This window comes from Triturus cristatus, chromosome 4_1, assembly GCF_964204655.1.
Source record: "Triturus cristatus chromosome 4_1, aTriCri1.1, whole genome shotgun sequence".
Taxonomy (NCBI): Eukaryota; Metazoa; Chordata; class Amphibia; order Caudata; family Salamandridae; genus Triturus; species Triturus cristatus.
This window is the reverse complement of record NC_140585.1, coordinates 563,461,181-563,477,224: the sequence shown is the minus strand read 5'-3', so window position 1 is coordinate 563,477,224 and position 16,044 is coordinate 563,461,181. Positions and strand designations below refer to the sequence as shown.

The 16,044-nt window shown below is 48.7% G+C and overlaps 1 protein-coding gene across 1 annotated transcript in view; it reads left to right on the top strand.

Annotated features, from left to right (window-relative positions):
- The window catches only part of LOC146855233 (cadherin-related family member 3-like), a 628,588-nt gene that overhangs the window by 564,261 nt on the left and 48,283 nt on the right, over nt 1–16,044 (top strand). The window contains exon 22 of the mRNA XM_085651100.1: nt 14,377–14,446. Coding sequence (XP_085507226.1) covers nt 14,377–14,446 — 70 coding nt within the window. The remainder of the gene's footprint in view (nt 1–14,376; nt 14,447–16,044) is intronic.

Below are 16,044 nucleotides of genomic sequence, written 5' to 3'. Positions count from 1 at the left end.
ATTGACTTCAGAACCCTCCTTGACCAAGGAGAAACCGTGGTGTTGATTCTTCTCTACCTCTGCAGCAGTCAACACTTTCACCCACCACATCCTCATCGATATGCTCCACAATATAGGCATTCAAAAACATTCCCTCAAGTAGATCACCTCATTCCTTTCAGGACACACCCAGAGGGCTTTGATTCTCCTGAACCTGTCTGCAGCATTCAACACCGTTGCCCACCACATTCTCAACAACAGGCTCCACAACACAGGCATTCAACAACATGCCCTCAAGTGGATCATTTAATTCCCCCCAGGACACACCCAGAAAAAGTGGGTGTGTCCTGGGAGGAATGAGATAATCCACTTGAGGGCATGTTGTTGAATGCCTATGTTGTGGAGTCCTGTCGAGGAGGATGTGGTTGGCGACGGTGTTGAATGCTGCAGGCTGGTTGAGGAGAATCAAAACCACTTTATTTCCTTGGTCGAGGAGGGTTCTGATGTTGTCAGTTGCGATGATGATGGTAGATGGATGTCTATCTCCTTTCACATCTACTCCCAACAACATCACATGCAGCGTGCCCCAAGGATCATCCCTCAGTCCCACTCTGTTCAACAGCTACATGACCTCCCTCACAGACATCATCAGATCCCATGGACTCTCACTCACCAAGGACTCTTCTAATACCAAGCCAAATGGATAAGAAACAGCTGCCTTGAAATTAACACTCACAAAACTGAGGTACTTATCTTCGGAAAAAACACCTCCGCCTGCGACCACAGCTGGTGACTGGAAGAACTCAGACCCATACAAACACTGACTGACCACGTTCGCATTCTCAACATGAACCTGGACAGCCAACTGACCATGAAACAGGTCACCACAATTGCTTCTTCCTGCTTCTTCATGCTCTGTAACATTTTCAGATGGATCCCAGTAAACACCAGAAAGATCGTTGCACAAGCCCTCGTCACAAGCCGCCTTGACTACAGCAATGCGATGTACACTGGTATCTCCACCCAGATCCTCAGAAGACTCCAGATAATACAGAACACAGCAGCTAGACTCATACTGGGCCTCCAAAACGTACCCACATCTCTCCTCACCTCCGAAATGTCCAGAAAATATGCCCGTTCAAGATAATCACACACGCCTAGAAAGCCCACCACAAACAAGGACCTTCCTACATCAACAACTGGCTGAACTTCGATCTTCCCTTTAGACACCTGCGCTCCTCTTCACTCGCACACGTCCCCCGCATCCATTGCACCCTCAGCAAGGGCAGCGCATTCTCCTACATTGCCACCAAAGACTGGAATGTCCTCCCCCTACACCTCTGAACGGCACTTTCCCTGGTAATCTTCAGATTCCCTCAAGTAGATCACCTCATTCCTTTCAGTACACACCCAGAGGGCTTTGATTCTCCTCAACCTGTCTGCAGCATTCGACACCGTTGCCCACCACATCCTCATCAACAGACTCCACAATACAGGCATTCAACAACATGCCCTCAAGTGGATCATTTATTTCCTCCCAGAACACACCCAGAAAACCTGGGTGTGTCCTGGGAGGAATGAGATAATCCACTTTAGGGCATGTTGTTGAATGTCTATGTTCTGGAGTCCTGTCGATGAGGATGTGGGGAGCGACGGTGTTGAATGCTGCAGACAGGTTGAGGAGAATCAAAGCCACTTTTTTTCCTTGGTCGAAGAGGGTTCTGATGTTGTCAGTTGCGACGATGATGGTAGATGTATATCTATCTCCTTTCACATCTGCTCCGAAGAACATCATATGAGGCTTGCCCCAAGGATCATCCCTCAGCCCCACTCTGTTCAACAGCTACATGACCTCCCTCACAGACATCATCAGATCCCATGGACTCTCACTCACTAAGGACCCCTCTAATACCAATGCACTATTTGTTTCCAAACCTCTCAATATGGTGAAGCAGCAAACCTCTTCAGAGTGCTGTAGGCCAGTCATCCAAGGCTGACCATTTGGCTATTGTGATGGAGAGAGATTCATTGGATAGACCACCAGCACCTCCTCAATGTTCTCCTGGTCATCTTGTTTCTTTGAAAAAGATGGTTGGGGATGACATTAAACCCTGATCTGAGTATCACCCTTTGTTGGGATAGTGTAGGTAAACAGGGGGAGAGGAGGCGACGTGGAGTGATTTTCAGTAAAAGTCGCAGGATTAATCTAATTAAATAAAATCTTACAAGGCCTCCCTGAGCCAGTGGTGTGTAGTTGGTGCCTCAATGCCTCTAACTTTTATATTAACCTACCACCCTCCTGGACCAGGCGATATTTGTGTAGACTGATCTCCCTCATTCATCCTTATTTAATTAGTCTAGGGGCTCTGCATTGTCAAGTGGAACGTCGTTTTATCACAAAGATATCTCAGAGTTAGACTAATTATTTTTACCGCATGGAGTAATAATTAGCACGCAATGTTCTCTTTAAGAACCCCATCCACTCTATTATTGGCATGCATCATCATCAGAGCTTATCCTGGTACCCTAGAAAACACGATGGACCAATCTTGGGAAAGGGGGTCTTTGATATTTATGTTTTAGAGTCAGTGCATGAAACATTTTTAAATACCTTTATATGCCTCTTCACTCACCCTAATGCCCTCTTTTAGGCTATGAGGCAACTGGCAGAAAGGGTTGCCACAACATTGTCAATTTCAGGGGAGGATATGAACCCACAGATCAAATGGCTCTTGGAGTGGATAGATTGGAGGCCTGACAAAGAGAGAGGCGATGGAAGAAAAAGGATGCCAAGGCCTGGCTGTTAGAGTATGAAAGGACTTTAAAATGTTAGAAAGCATGACTAAGGCCACATTTGTCACCTTGCAACTGCAGTATTCACCTAGCATCTGCAAATAAATGCTTAAGATTTTGAAGTAAATCTGTCATCCTTCAGTAACTCATCCTGGGGTTGCATTGTCGTAGCTGTGTCATGACAACCTGTCAGACTTTTTCTTCTCCAAATTTATTAAGATTCACAAGATGGGTGAGCGCCACATGGGCACCAAGTATTTTCATCAGCACCTTTGACTCTGCCCCTCCTCTGACCTGTATCTCAGAAACCCAGTTGATGAGCTCACGTGAGGGGTCACATTGTCTAGCCTTAAGTCTGGCTCTCTGGACGACTGCCTCCCTATAACCGTCCTCAAAACCTTTCTACCTGTCCTAGGAATACCAACCCATACAGCTATCAATGCCTTGCTGCACGTAGACATGGTATCACAGCAGCTTAAAAAGCAGAAGTAACCCCCACATGCAAAGGGTTTAGTTACCAATTATTAAACATAATAGAGGGCCAGAATCACCAAATCTTTGCACAAGCAGGAAACTGTTCCCACAGCCTTGCACACCATCCCAGGGCTGAATGTTATCCGGGGGTTGCGGGTCGAAGGAGCCAGCACTCATTTTTAGGTCGAGCCTAGCATTGCAGCGCATGCGCTGCTCGCTCTGCGAGGCATATTGTAGTAGGGACAAATGTGGAAGTGCCGTGGAAGCCCCGCCCATATTTTTCATTGGCTGACGTCATCGTCCATGGTAAATGATGGCTTCTGATTGATAATGAGTCTTCTTAGTTCCTCCTTGTTACCTTCCTGTCTCCTTTTAGGACCGCCCATCCGGACTGGATCTTTTACTTGCGGCGTTAGGGTAAAGCACTATGTTTTTCCAGTCAGTCGGCTTTCGTTGCCATCAACTCTCATTGCCTCGTTTTCTCTCTCTCTCTCTGCTGTTCTGTGTCTGTGCACATGCCTTCTTCTCCCCAAGTGCCTACTTTTCACGGACTGTCTCTCGCGTCTCTTCCCTGTCTCACTGATGGCCGCGCTGACATCTCACATCAGGGGGAGAACTGCGCGCCGCCCTGTGCGAGCTCTTTTATGCTTGTTTCCTATTTATTTACATGCCGAAAGCGACCGACCGCTATTTCATTTCGTTTTCATTACATGTGACAATCGCAGCACACGCACGGGTGTCGCAATTGCATCAAAATTAAAGAAATTTGTTTTCTATTTCTTTACTTTTGATGCAATTGCAGCACCCGCGAGGGTAACGCAATTGAAACAAAAGTAATGAAAACAAAAAGAAATGGCGGGTGTCTTCTACCAGCATGTAAAGAAATAGGAAAAAAACGTGTTTATCAGTTTCTTTATTTTGATGCAATTGCGGGTGCTGTTTCTTAGATGCGTCCTAGGGTAGGATGGCAATTGTGTATCAATTGAGATTAAATCATTATCGCCTCGATGTTTTCATCAAATAGCTCAGATTGTAGCCCTAAAATGTTGCCAAGTGAGAAGCTTAAAGGTCTCAATAAAATTCAAGGAGAATCAAAATAACGCTTATATAAAAAATTGATGACGCCGACTATTACTTTTCAGCAGCTTAAACTTCCGGGTGAGCATGCTTACTTTCAGTTTTACTTTCATCTTTATGATTGACAGGCAACGGGAGAGCACATACATTGCATACAAATTCAAATGCTCCAAGAGACAATTTAAGGCACCAAGTGGGAACTAAGGCTCCTAAAAGAAAGTTGCCAATTAGCCTTTATTGCACGTGCATGCAGGGATACTTGGGAGCCTGGTGTGAGGGTAATAACTTGCTTCAACTGGGGCCTTGGCAAACTCCCAAAAATAAAATTTTTGTTCTTACCACCTGTTTCGCAATCGCTTGGTTCTTCGCTGTTTTCGAAATAAAGCAATTCTATTTATTTTTTCTTTTAGTAGGAACAAGTTGTTGGTTTTTTTACACATACGTTGCTGCACTCTGTGTACCCACGACAGTGGGTCCGGAACAGTAATAATTCTTTTGACCCAAATAAACATGGTGATGAGAATTCCTTAATTTCGCTTTTCACCTACATTACTCTCCTTTCTAGGGCCATTAAAGGGTGCTATTTAAAGCACACCAGTATGGCGACTAAGTAGAACGGCGACTGAGTTACTTTATGCAGTTTCAATGATAGCTCTGGGGAGTACTCATTTTCCTGGCCATTTTTATCTTTTCATTTACCATTCCTAAAGGACTTACTTCTTTACCTTGTCTTTCACCTCTTGCTGCTTGTCCCGTACTTGGTTCACTCACTGACTGTCTGTGTCTGAGGTCACCAGGCCTGCCTGCTCCTGTTTTTCTTTCGCTTGTTGTCACTTAACTCATAGTTGTAGTGATGGAGCCACCCGGCCCGTTCACAAATGCTTATCACGCACTACGCACCCCGAAGGCAGGCTCGCTGAGGGTTTAAATAAAGGGGCTCAAGACCACTCGGGGTCTTGGCCCAGTGAGCATTTACTGAGTGTGTGTCGCAATTATTACAGTGGCCCAAACCTGCGGCCTAGTCCATGCCCTCGTGTGTCCCCTTGCTTCCCAACATTACAATGGCTATGAGGCAGGTCTCTCCCACGCCTCGCTGTGTCTGCACTAGGCCTGGGCTAAAATGTTGTTCCGTTCGCGGAAATTGCGATAATTTGACATTTTCGCGTTCCGCGGAAAGAGCAAAAATGTCAAAATTTCCGCATTCCGCAGCTTGGCGATAATTTGTTTCTTGCTCGCGCTGTAAAATAATACATTCTCACGCGCGCGCGATCACCTTACCTGAATCCCTGCATTCGCCGACAAGTTTTCTTGATCCGGTCGCGTTCTCCATGAGATGTTGTATTGTTTTTAGCCATTTGCGCTGTCTCGCGACAGTTAGCACCCGCAGTGACTTCATGCGTCGCGCGATCACGTCTTTCTTCTCGCGATCATGCACCGCGAGACAACTGAAAACAAGATGGCCGCGCCCGCGAGCAACCACATGGGTAAGTTGGCGAGCCACAACCATGCAGAAAATCTCGCGAACATGCGGGAAAAAAACTTCCGCATCTTCGCGATATTTCCGCGTGTTTGCGATCATTTTTAACATTTTTACGATAATTTGCGAAAGTGGATTTCGCAAATTCCGCCCACTCCTAGTCTGCACAGAGATACCCAGTATCTGCGGCTCCTGTCCAGTTCCTACCGCTGTAGTCCCAATGTCTGCGCAGTCTGCGCGCATGAGGCCACGCATGCTGAAGGCGGGTGCCCACCCTGCGCACGCCTGACCGCCTGGAGTAGAGCTCTGTTGGTGTGCACTGCCTCGAAGGCGCGCCACGTTTTTGGCCATCGCATCAGATTGGTGACTTCGGCGCGCGGAGCGGTGCCAGAGGTGAGGCCGCCCTGCTCGCGGATGTGTGCGCGCGCTGCCCAGGCCAGCTGCCATGCTGCCTCTAAGTTCACACCAGCACCCTGCCTCATCGCTGCCCCGCCGTGCTCCCACAGTCACGTGGTCGAGCCGGCGGGCGAAGCTCTGCACATCACAGCGCATCCTGCTGGCTGCATCTCCGCGTTACTGGAAGACTCCACTCTTCACGTACAAAGGCCCTCAGCTCAGCGCCCCCTGCAGGTTTCCAACAGTCATTTGCTCAGTGAAGCTTGCACATCCAGCCCACAGTGCAGAGTAGAGGACAGACTGTTGTATGACGTGGGGGACACCACTTACACAACAGACTACGCAAAGGAGTCAGAGATCCTCGTGCCACCCTGTGTTTGAGTGCCTGGGGAAAGGACTCACCCCAGTGACCACGCACAGCTGGGACACCAAGCAAAGCCAGCAGATGCTCAGGGTTTCCCGCTTCTGCACTGGTGTCCAGATTGCAACTTCACGGCGCCCACACTGACGCCACATCCATGTGTGCCTGCCCACTCGCCACAGTCCAGCGAGGGACCCTCTCCCAAGTGTACGCTGCACCGCCCAGCGTCAACAGATCATCGTGCCTCAACACACTACATTGCTGACCCACATTAGATGAATGTTAGATTAGATGAGTGTTCAAGGCGCCGATGGAGAGGGCACTCCCCAGGCAGTACCACCCCCTCAGCGTGCTGACCCACCAGCCTGCGCACAGCCCGGTCATGCCACAGCTGCCCCGTTACCTCCTTTTAGCGAACTATCAGATCCGTCCACTGCCGCAGTGCGATGGAAGTCCTGGATTGGCTGCCTGGACCATTACTTCATTGCCGTGCGGGAGACGGATGGGAAGGTGAAGAGGTTGCTGCTCATGTGCAATGGGAGCGGCGAGCTGTAAGACCTTATCGAGACCTTGCCGGACAGATCTTCAAATAAACCCTGATTTTGAACATTTCAAGCTCCGGCAGGTGCGGCAGGGTGAGGCCGAGACCATAGACATCTTCTACGCCTGCTTACGGAAGCTTGCAAGCTCATGCACACTGCCGGACCAGAGGAAAGAGTTAAGGGCGCAGATCATCCAGGGATGTTGGTCTGTCACACTGCGATGCCTCATATTACGACAACCCGGAATCGGTCTAGATGAAATCCTTGTACTCGCCAGGTCCCACGAGCTGCCCATGCCACAGCGGAGGCCCATGATCAAGGAGGAAAGAGTGGTCGAGAGAAGACCTTGTCAGTCGAGAGGAGCCACAAGACCTTCTCAGAAGAACACGTGCGGAAACTGTGGCCTAGATCACCCTCCAGGGCGGAGGTGCTTCACAAGAGGCAAGACGTGTTCACAATGTGAAAAACTCAATCACTTCGCAAAAGTCTGCAGGAGTGGAAGAGGACGGAGCACTGCCTCGAGCCCACGTGGGCTCTCAACAGCCGTGAGGCAACTAATGGTGGAAGACCCAATAGACCAAGTAGACAGCACCCCACCAGGGTTTGGCTTTGGAACGGAAGACGACGAGGTGTTCTTTGTGTCGTTTGTTGGCCTGGAAGGAACAAAGCGCCAACCACTGCCCATGTGCAACATCACCGTAGCAGGGTCCCACGTAAGTGCTCTCATAGACAACGGGGCGTTAGTCAACGTGATGGACAATGACCAGTATGAGAAACTATCGCCACGCCCGTCCAAGGCCAGGATTTACATGTACGACAGTGACAAGCCACTTCCTCTGAGAGGAGTCATGGAGGTCAAAGTTACCAGTGAAGGCCAGAGTCTGAGCACGAAATTCCACATCACCAAAGGAAGACAAGGCACCCTCCTCAGTTGCCACACGGCGGAGGACCTGGAGCTCGTGTTCTTTGTGAACCAGGTGCATGATCTGCATGCCTGTGAGATGCTCAGAGACTTTCCAATGCTGTTTGAAGGCCTTGAATGCTTAAAGGGAAAGACATTTAAACTGCCCATAGATCCGACAATCAGGCCCATGGTGCTGAGGCACCGAAGGGTGTCATTTCACTTGTGGAAGTGGAAGAGGAGTTGAGGAAGCTGGAGGACTTAGGGGTGATAGAGAAGGTGTCGGGCCCCACTCCGTGGGTGTCCCCTCTCGTCGTAGCCCCAAAGCCGAAGCAGCAGTGAGCCATTAGACTCTGCGTCGACATGCGCCAGCCTAACAGGGCCATCACGAGGGAACGCCATCTCACACCCACGATGGACGACATCGTGGCTGACCTGATTGGCACCAAATGGTTCACCAAACTCGACCTCAATGCGGGGTATCACCAGCTGGAACTACACCCCGACAGTAGGAACATCACAACGTTTTCCACTCACGTGGGACTGCGTCGCTACAAGCGGCTGAGCTTTGGCGTCTCGTCAGCCGCGGAGGTGTTCCAAAACGCCATCAGAGAATCACTCTCAGGACTGCAAGGTGTAATCAATTTAAGTGATGACATTCTGATGTTCTTCAAGACGTTGGAGGAGCATCATGTACACCTCCGAGCCACCCTTCAACAACTAGCGGACAACTGACTCACCCTGCACAAAGCCAAATTCTCATTCTATCTGGAGTCGGTAGACTTCTTTGGATACGTCTTCTCGAGGGAAGTGCTGTGGGTGGACCCGAAGAAAGCGGAGGCCATACGATCTGCCCCGAGACCCACGTCAGCCACCAAAGTCAGAAGTTTCCTGGGAATGGCCACATACTGTGGCCGGTTCATCCCCAACTTGGCGTCCCTATCCGAGCCGCTCCGTATCCTCACAAAGGGCGGTCAACCATGGGTCTGGTCCGCCAAGGAAGAGCTGGCGTTTCATGCAGTCAAGGAGGCCCTCATCAATGACCATGTCATAGCATCTTTCCGCCCGCATCGGCGCACGGAGGTAGTAGTGGATGCCAGCCCCGTAGGCCTAGGGCAGTCCTGATGCAAGAGACCGAGTCCAAGGAATGGGTCCCCACCGCATATGCCAGCCGGGCGCTGACTGCCACAGAGATGCGGTACGCGCAGATAGAGCGTGAGGCCCTAGCCATTAAATGGGCATGCCAGCACTTCCATCTGTTCCTGTATGGGCACGAATTTCAAATGATCACCGATCACAAGCCTCTTGTCCCACTCTTTGCCGGCACTGCTCGAATTGCTCCTCCCCGGATCGAGAGGTGGGCAGTGCAGCTACAAATATACCACTTCGAGGTGATCTTCCAGCCAGGGGCCAACAACCCGGCCAACTTCCTGTCGCGTCACCCTTGCCCGATCCGGCCGCTCCATGCACCGGCAGACGAGGACTACACCGAAGAGTTTGTCCGGATGGTCTCTCTGGAAGCGTGTCCCATTGCCCTTATGCTCAACAACATTGGGAAAGCAACAGAATCAGACGAGTGCCTCGTCAAAGTCAAAGCCACGTTAGCCAATCGGAACTGGCGTCACTTTCTGGACGGTGTCAGCCCCCTCACTGCGGAGGAACGACTATTCCGGCAACACATGTGAAGGGTGCAAAGCGAGCTCAGCGAGGGGCTCCATGGAGTGGTCTTGCGGGGAACCACACTTGTGATCCCGAGGATCCTGCAGAAGGAGGTGGTCCGCCTAGCGCACCAAGGGTGTCTCATAAACCAAGGCCAGACTCTGGAGCAAAATCTGGTTCCCGGGAATGGACGCCATGGTTGAGGAAGCTGTTCGGACATGTCACTCCTGCAACATCATGGGCGGTGACCCTGCACCCTTACTGGTGATCACTGAAGATCCGTGTCTGGAGCCGTGGTGAAAAGTGAGCATCGACTTTGGGTCATTCCCTGATGGACGGAACACATTGGTGCTCGTTGACTCTCACTCGAAATTCCCGGTGGTGGAGGTAGTGTCGTCGACAGCATTCCACCATGTCCAGCCAGCTCTGGGGTGCACTTTTGCCATGATGGGACTGCCGGAAGAGATCAAATCTGATAACGGGCCGCCATTCCAAGGTAGAGACTTTCAGGACCACCTGGCCTCCAGTGGTATCCGACACCAGAAGATCACGCCACAGCGGCCCTGGGCGAATGGAGAGGTAGAGCGGTTCATGCGTACAATGAACCGGGCCATCAGGATGAAGGGAGAAGATGCCGAGCAGTGCCTCTCACAGTTTCTCAGTGCTTATCGTCAAACCCCACACTGCACCACCCGGTGCGTGCCGGCCCACCTAATGTTTCGAATGGCGCCAAGAGACATCATTCCTGGAAATACATCGTTGAGTCCCCCAGAGCTAGATCAAGGTGCAGCCCAGGACTGAAGGAAAGCGTCTAATGACAAGGCGAGCCAGGCTCGAAGGGCTCGGTCAATGAGCATCTGGGTTGGAGACAGAGTTGTGGTGAAAGACCGCTACCCAAGCTGGAAATATCGCACCCCATTTGAGCCCGAAGTTTGGGAGGTAATCAATGGACAAGAAAGTCGCAGATGGCACATCGGATGACCAAGCCATGGAAGATCTGGAAGACAGAGACGGGGCAATCCCCTCGGAGGCCCCTCAGGAAGTCCTGAGAATTTGCGACAACAACCTGGAAGAGAAGGAGATGTGGTGGAAGAAGCGGAAAACTCTGGAACTGTGTTCCCCGAGGCAGAGAAGGAACCGGAAGGGTCGGAAGCAAGAGTGAACTCCCGGAGCCAGAGGTATGGTCTCCGGCCGAATCCTGCCCCTAGCCAGAGACTGAGAGACTTTGCGTGTTGTGCCAAGAGAGACTGAACACTCACCCGAGAAGGGTTGTTGTATCTAAAAGATTGGAGGGATGTAGTGACGGTGCCACCCGGCCCGTTCACGTACGCTTATCACGCACCCACGCACCCCGAGGGGGGGCTTCCCTGAGGGTTTAAATAAAGGGGCTCAAGACCGCTCGGGGTCTTGGCCCAGGAACATTTACTGAGTGTGTGTCACAATTATTACAGTGGCCCAAACCTGCGGCCTAGTCCATGCCCTTGTGTGTCCCCTCGCTTCCCGACATTACGGTAGGTATGTTGTGATTATCTGCTTGCGTGTAAGTTCATCAGGCCTGCCTGTTCCTGGTTGCCTCAAGCCTCTGTCCGCTGGGCTTGAAACAGGTCCTTCATGATGCGCCTGTACATGGCCTTCTTCACTTTAAGCACGTTCCCTATCTGCAGCATTTCCGTTTGTTGTCATTGTTTTATCTGCTTTGTCTTAACTTTCGCAGCTTCTTTAAACCGTTGCTCTGACAGGTATAGACCAGGATTGCATTTCCTGGTGTGAAAGGCCTCAAGCAGGGAGCCCCAACATGCCCCCATCCTTGTTTAACAGGCCCCTGAAGATGACCTCCAGTCCATGGGCGAGCTGAGAAGTCAAAAGTCTCCAAGGATAGTAAAGGGCGCAGGTGGTGCCACTTTCAGCCCATATTTCCTGCACTAATTCCTCCTGGGGTGGTGGTGAGGTCACAGGGTTGGGAACTATTAAAGTGATCTCTAATCGTGTGATGTTCTTAGAGACGAAAGGACAGGGCGCTTACTGCCCCCAGTTAATGCCTGGTTGCTAAGGGGAAGAGTGGGGCATTAATGTCGCATGAGTGCCCGGTTTCAACAACAGGTGTGCGCAGACAGGGAGGAACCAGGGACAGGCAGAAATTGGGATCAGGGCTGGGGCCGATCCAGGGAGCAGGGCACAACCGGGGGGCAAGATCAAACCGTGTCTTCAACTTCTTAACCTCTTCTTCACAGTGGCCTTCTCCCACGACCATCTCACCTTCAACCTCTCCCATCTTAGGCATGTGTTTCTTGCACCCCCATGTCCCCTACTGCCTACCATACATGCTTGTGTGAGTTATGTAGCGTGTTATGTATGACCTATGTCTCCAAGCGCTGTAATATCATATGCTGCTACTACCCAACTCAACATACTTCATTCATTCATTCATTCATTTCTTTGATGGCCCTGCTTTCATACACACACAACTCTTCAGCACACATTTTCTCATTCTCTCTAAATATTTTTCTTTGCTCTTCTGTGGTCTCAATTTCTTTCTTTCTTCTTTTTTGCTCTTCTACATCCACACGTTCTTCGTTACTTTTCTGTATATTTAATTTGTTCTTCTGGAGTTTCCTTGTATGGATATCTTTACTTCTTTTTTCTCTCCTTACCCTTAAATCTCTTCTCCCTTTAAATTCTCTGGTTCACCCATCCCCTCCGGCCTCCTGTTTCACTTTTCCTGACGGTCCCCTCTTTCACCAGGTCTTTTCAATTTATAAACAAATACGGAGTTATTTACTAATATTTTACAGGAGCGCTTCTGCAGAACAACACAAAGCACTTACGTTGATTCACACCCCACTTTAAAAGCTGCAGGTGCAACGCAATATTGTGCAGCGTAACCCTTAGTAAAAAAAAAATCACTTTATTTTGCTTCTTGCTCTCTTTCCTACTGCTCCCCCTTTGCCTCCATACAAGACTTCAGTAATCCCCCCTCACCCTCGTTTGCTTCCATACAAACGCCAGTATTTCCCCCTTCCAATCAGCCCACACTACCCCTGCTTAATGTCGTGCCCTTACCTGCAGCAGTGTCTATAGCAACCCAAATGAAATCCAAACTCTACCCCCTGAAGAACCAAAACAAGCATTGCCAATGCCAATACATCATATAAATGAAAGCACCTCTTAAGTCGCTGGTGAGTCTAGCCGTTCAATAACTCATCATAGATGCACACCTATTCACCCACTCATTCTTACATCCATTGACTTCCCCATCTGCAGTTAAATAATTACACAAGCTCAGCAAGCATATATGCAAAAGAAATTAAAAACACTGAAAGTAGAAACAAGTATTTGCGATGCAATAGGACTCGCGCTTGCGAGAGTTTTAGCTATTCTTAATGCCAATGCCTTTTATTTATGTGTTTTGAAAACCTGTAAGCGGTGCGTGAACACACACTTTGTACTTGTAGTCCTTGGCACAGTTACTGCCAGCCTTGCTTCTCGTAAGCAACAACTATAAATACAAAGTGCGTGTTTACGCACCACCTGCAGGTTTTCAAAATACATAAATAAAAGACTGTAATTTACAATGCCAATAGCTCAAACTCTCACAAATACGAGACCTATTGCATTGCAATTGCTTGTTAGGGATCAGCACTTATTTTTCTGCACTGATCATTTTCCACGAGCAAGAGTGGGAAACGCACAAGCAGGAAAGAAGAAGGAAGAGAAAGACTGCTAAACTGTCACCAAAGGAGAAAGCAGGCACCTGCAAGAGTATGATAAAGGAGAGAGTGGTGTCTAGCAGTGGATTAAAGAGTTCGGAGGGGGGTTCCAGGACTACAAAGCCTTGCTATTAGGCGCGCCGGAATTTAACTGCACTGGCCATGGGCTTCTTTGCACCGCTTTGGATACCAGCGCTCATTATTTTACAAAGTAAGCACGCCTCCATTCCCTTCTATGAGTCCCTCCCCAAAGATTGTGCTCCAATATTGATGTCATAGGGGCAGATTTATGTTTGTCTTGCGCCTCATTTACGCCGCCGTTGCGTCACTTTTGTGACGCAGCAGCGGCGCAAATCCTGCGCCATGGTGCGGGGTATTTACAACGTGACGCATCTGGGAGATGCGTCACGTTGTAAAGCCCTGCGCCACATGTAGGCGTTCCAGGGCAGGTAGGGGCGTTCCGGCGCAGGAACGCCTCCTAAAAGTGGCTGAGTGAAATCTACAAGATTTCACTCAGTCACTTTTGAGCCCATGCTGCGTCAAAACCCTGCGCCTGCTTGAAGCAGGCGTAAGGATTGACGCAGCATTGTGAAGATAGGGCCCCCCAGAGCATTGCTGGAGCTGCGTCGTACTTGCGACGCAACTCCAGAAATGCGCCACTTTTACGGCACAGATGCGTGACGCATCTGTGCCGTTTTTGCCCCATGGTGCACCGCATTATAAATGCGGCGCATCCATGGTGGCGGAGCTGGGGCGCAAAATAACTGGCGCATCCCTGCTGATATGCAGGGATGCGTCAGTTATTATAAATATGCCCCATAGTTTTTACAGTGCTATGGTACCCGGTAAGGCCTAAGTTTCGAACAACAAACACATAAAATAAGCACATAAGTGTTTTATGATATTAAATAGCTGTGAGATTATTTTATGATAGATATTTACAATTAGTACCAAAATGACCCTAAAAATCAATCATAAATTAACAATTTTGTATTTTTTTTCTATTTCAGTAATGCAGAGACAAATGAGAAACAACTCAAGAAATACGAAAAATCAACCACCTTGCCTGAAAATGTCTTTGTAAGTATTTGAGAAGAAATATTTTGTTTGTAATATTCTTGATACTGTCACAAAAAACGATGTAATCATTCAATAAAGCTTTTCAATCAGGGTGGAAGCAAAAACAGAACAGGTTGCTCAATCTCTTAATAACAAGGGATAGCAACTGAATTTGTAGAGAGGACCATGATTAGGAGTGCAGACCTGTCAACTCCAATATGATATTCACTGTGTGAGGAGGGGGCGGGGCATTGGAGGGGTGGGGCCTCGTGCCAAGAAGTACTCTCCTGATTACTTATCAGTAATCCTCATTACTCTTGGTCCTTCTCGTCCTCAACCCAGTCCTTTCTAATTAATTATTGCCCAATCAGGGACACAAAACAAAACAGGAATCGCTTGCTGACCTCACCAACACTCCAGCTAAGGTCTATAATTATCTCAACCTTAACTTAGCACCTCTAGAAATACCAAGCATCACAAAGGCTTGATATCAGGAGGATGACTGGGAAGTATGGTTGGGTTGAGGACAAAAAGGACTAAGAGTAAAGAGGATTACTGGTAAGTAATCAGGGTATTACCTCTAAATCCCTCGTCTTTGACCCAGTCCCTACTAATGAGGCATACTAAATCATATCCCCACAGATGAGGGCCTTTGTCAGTCCCAGAACATGAAAGAGCATAAAAGAACACACCAACAAGGATATAAGCTCATTCAAGTGATTTAATGCCATATCTAATTTAAAGTAACAGATTACAGAGTCCACAGTCAGAGCCTTCCAAGGCCTGTAATACACGACTTCCAAAATTCTTGTGACTTGATGGAGCACAATTTAACCAATAATGTTCAATAAGAGTATGTTCCTATGCCCGAGTACCAGCTTGGTAAATCTCATCCAAGGAAACTCGTTTGAAAGCAGCCCATGTAGTGGAAAGCCCCCTAATGGACTTCGCCTGAATATTGGACCGACAAGGCAAACCAGAGCCCTGATATACCAATGAGATGGTGTCTTTATTCCAACGACTGGGAGTCACTTTAGATGTTACTTTCCCTTGTCCTGAAAGACTAAAAATCAGATAGAGACTGTCAGAAGACCTGAAGCCTCTGATCTGTCCACATATACAGTTAATGCACGTTTAACAACTAATGTATGTAACAACTGTTATTCTGAAGAAGAAGGAGAGAGACAGGGCAAGATAAGTTCTTGTGAAGAATTAATCTTAGAATGAATCTTAGGAATATACCCAGCATCTAATTTCAACACGACTGCATCCTCCATGAAACATAAAAATAGAGGTTACCACCTTAAGTCAGTCAATTCTCCCAAGAGTCTAGCTGATGTGATAGCCACTATAAACACAACTTTAAAGGAAAGAAACTTCAAACCCACCAAAGATAAAGGCTCACAAGGAGGAAACTAAAGAGTGTGAGGAACCAATGACAGATCCCAAGAAGGAACAGAAGGTTTCACCAAAGGCGCAGTTAACCCCTTCGCTGCTAGGCCTTTTCCTCCCTGTGCTAAGCCTTTTTTGCTATTTGGGGTAGTGCGCGCTTAGGCCCCTGTAACATTTTGACCACATAAGGTATCCACACCAAATTTGCATCCTTTTCTTCCAACATC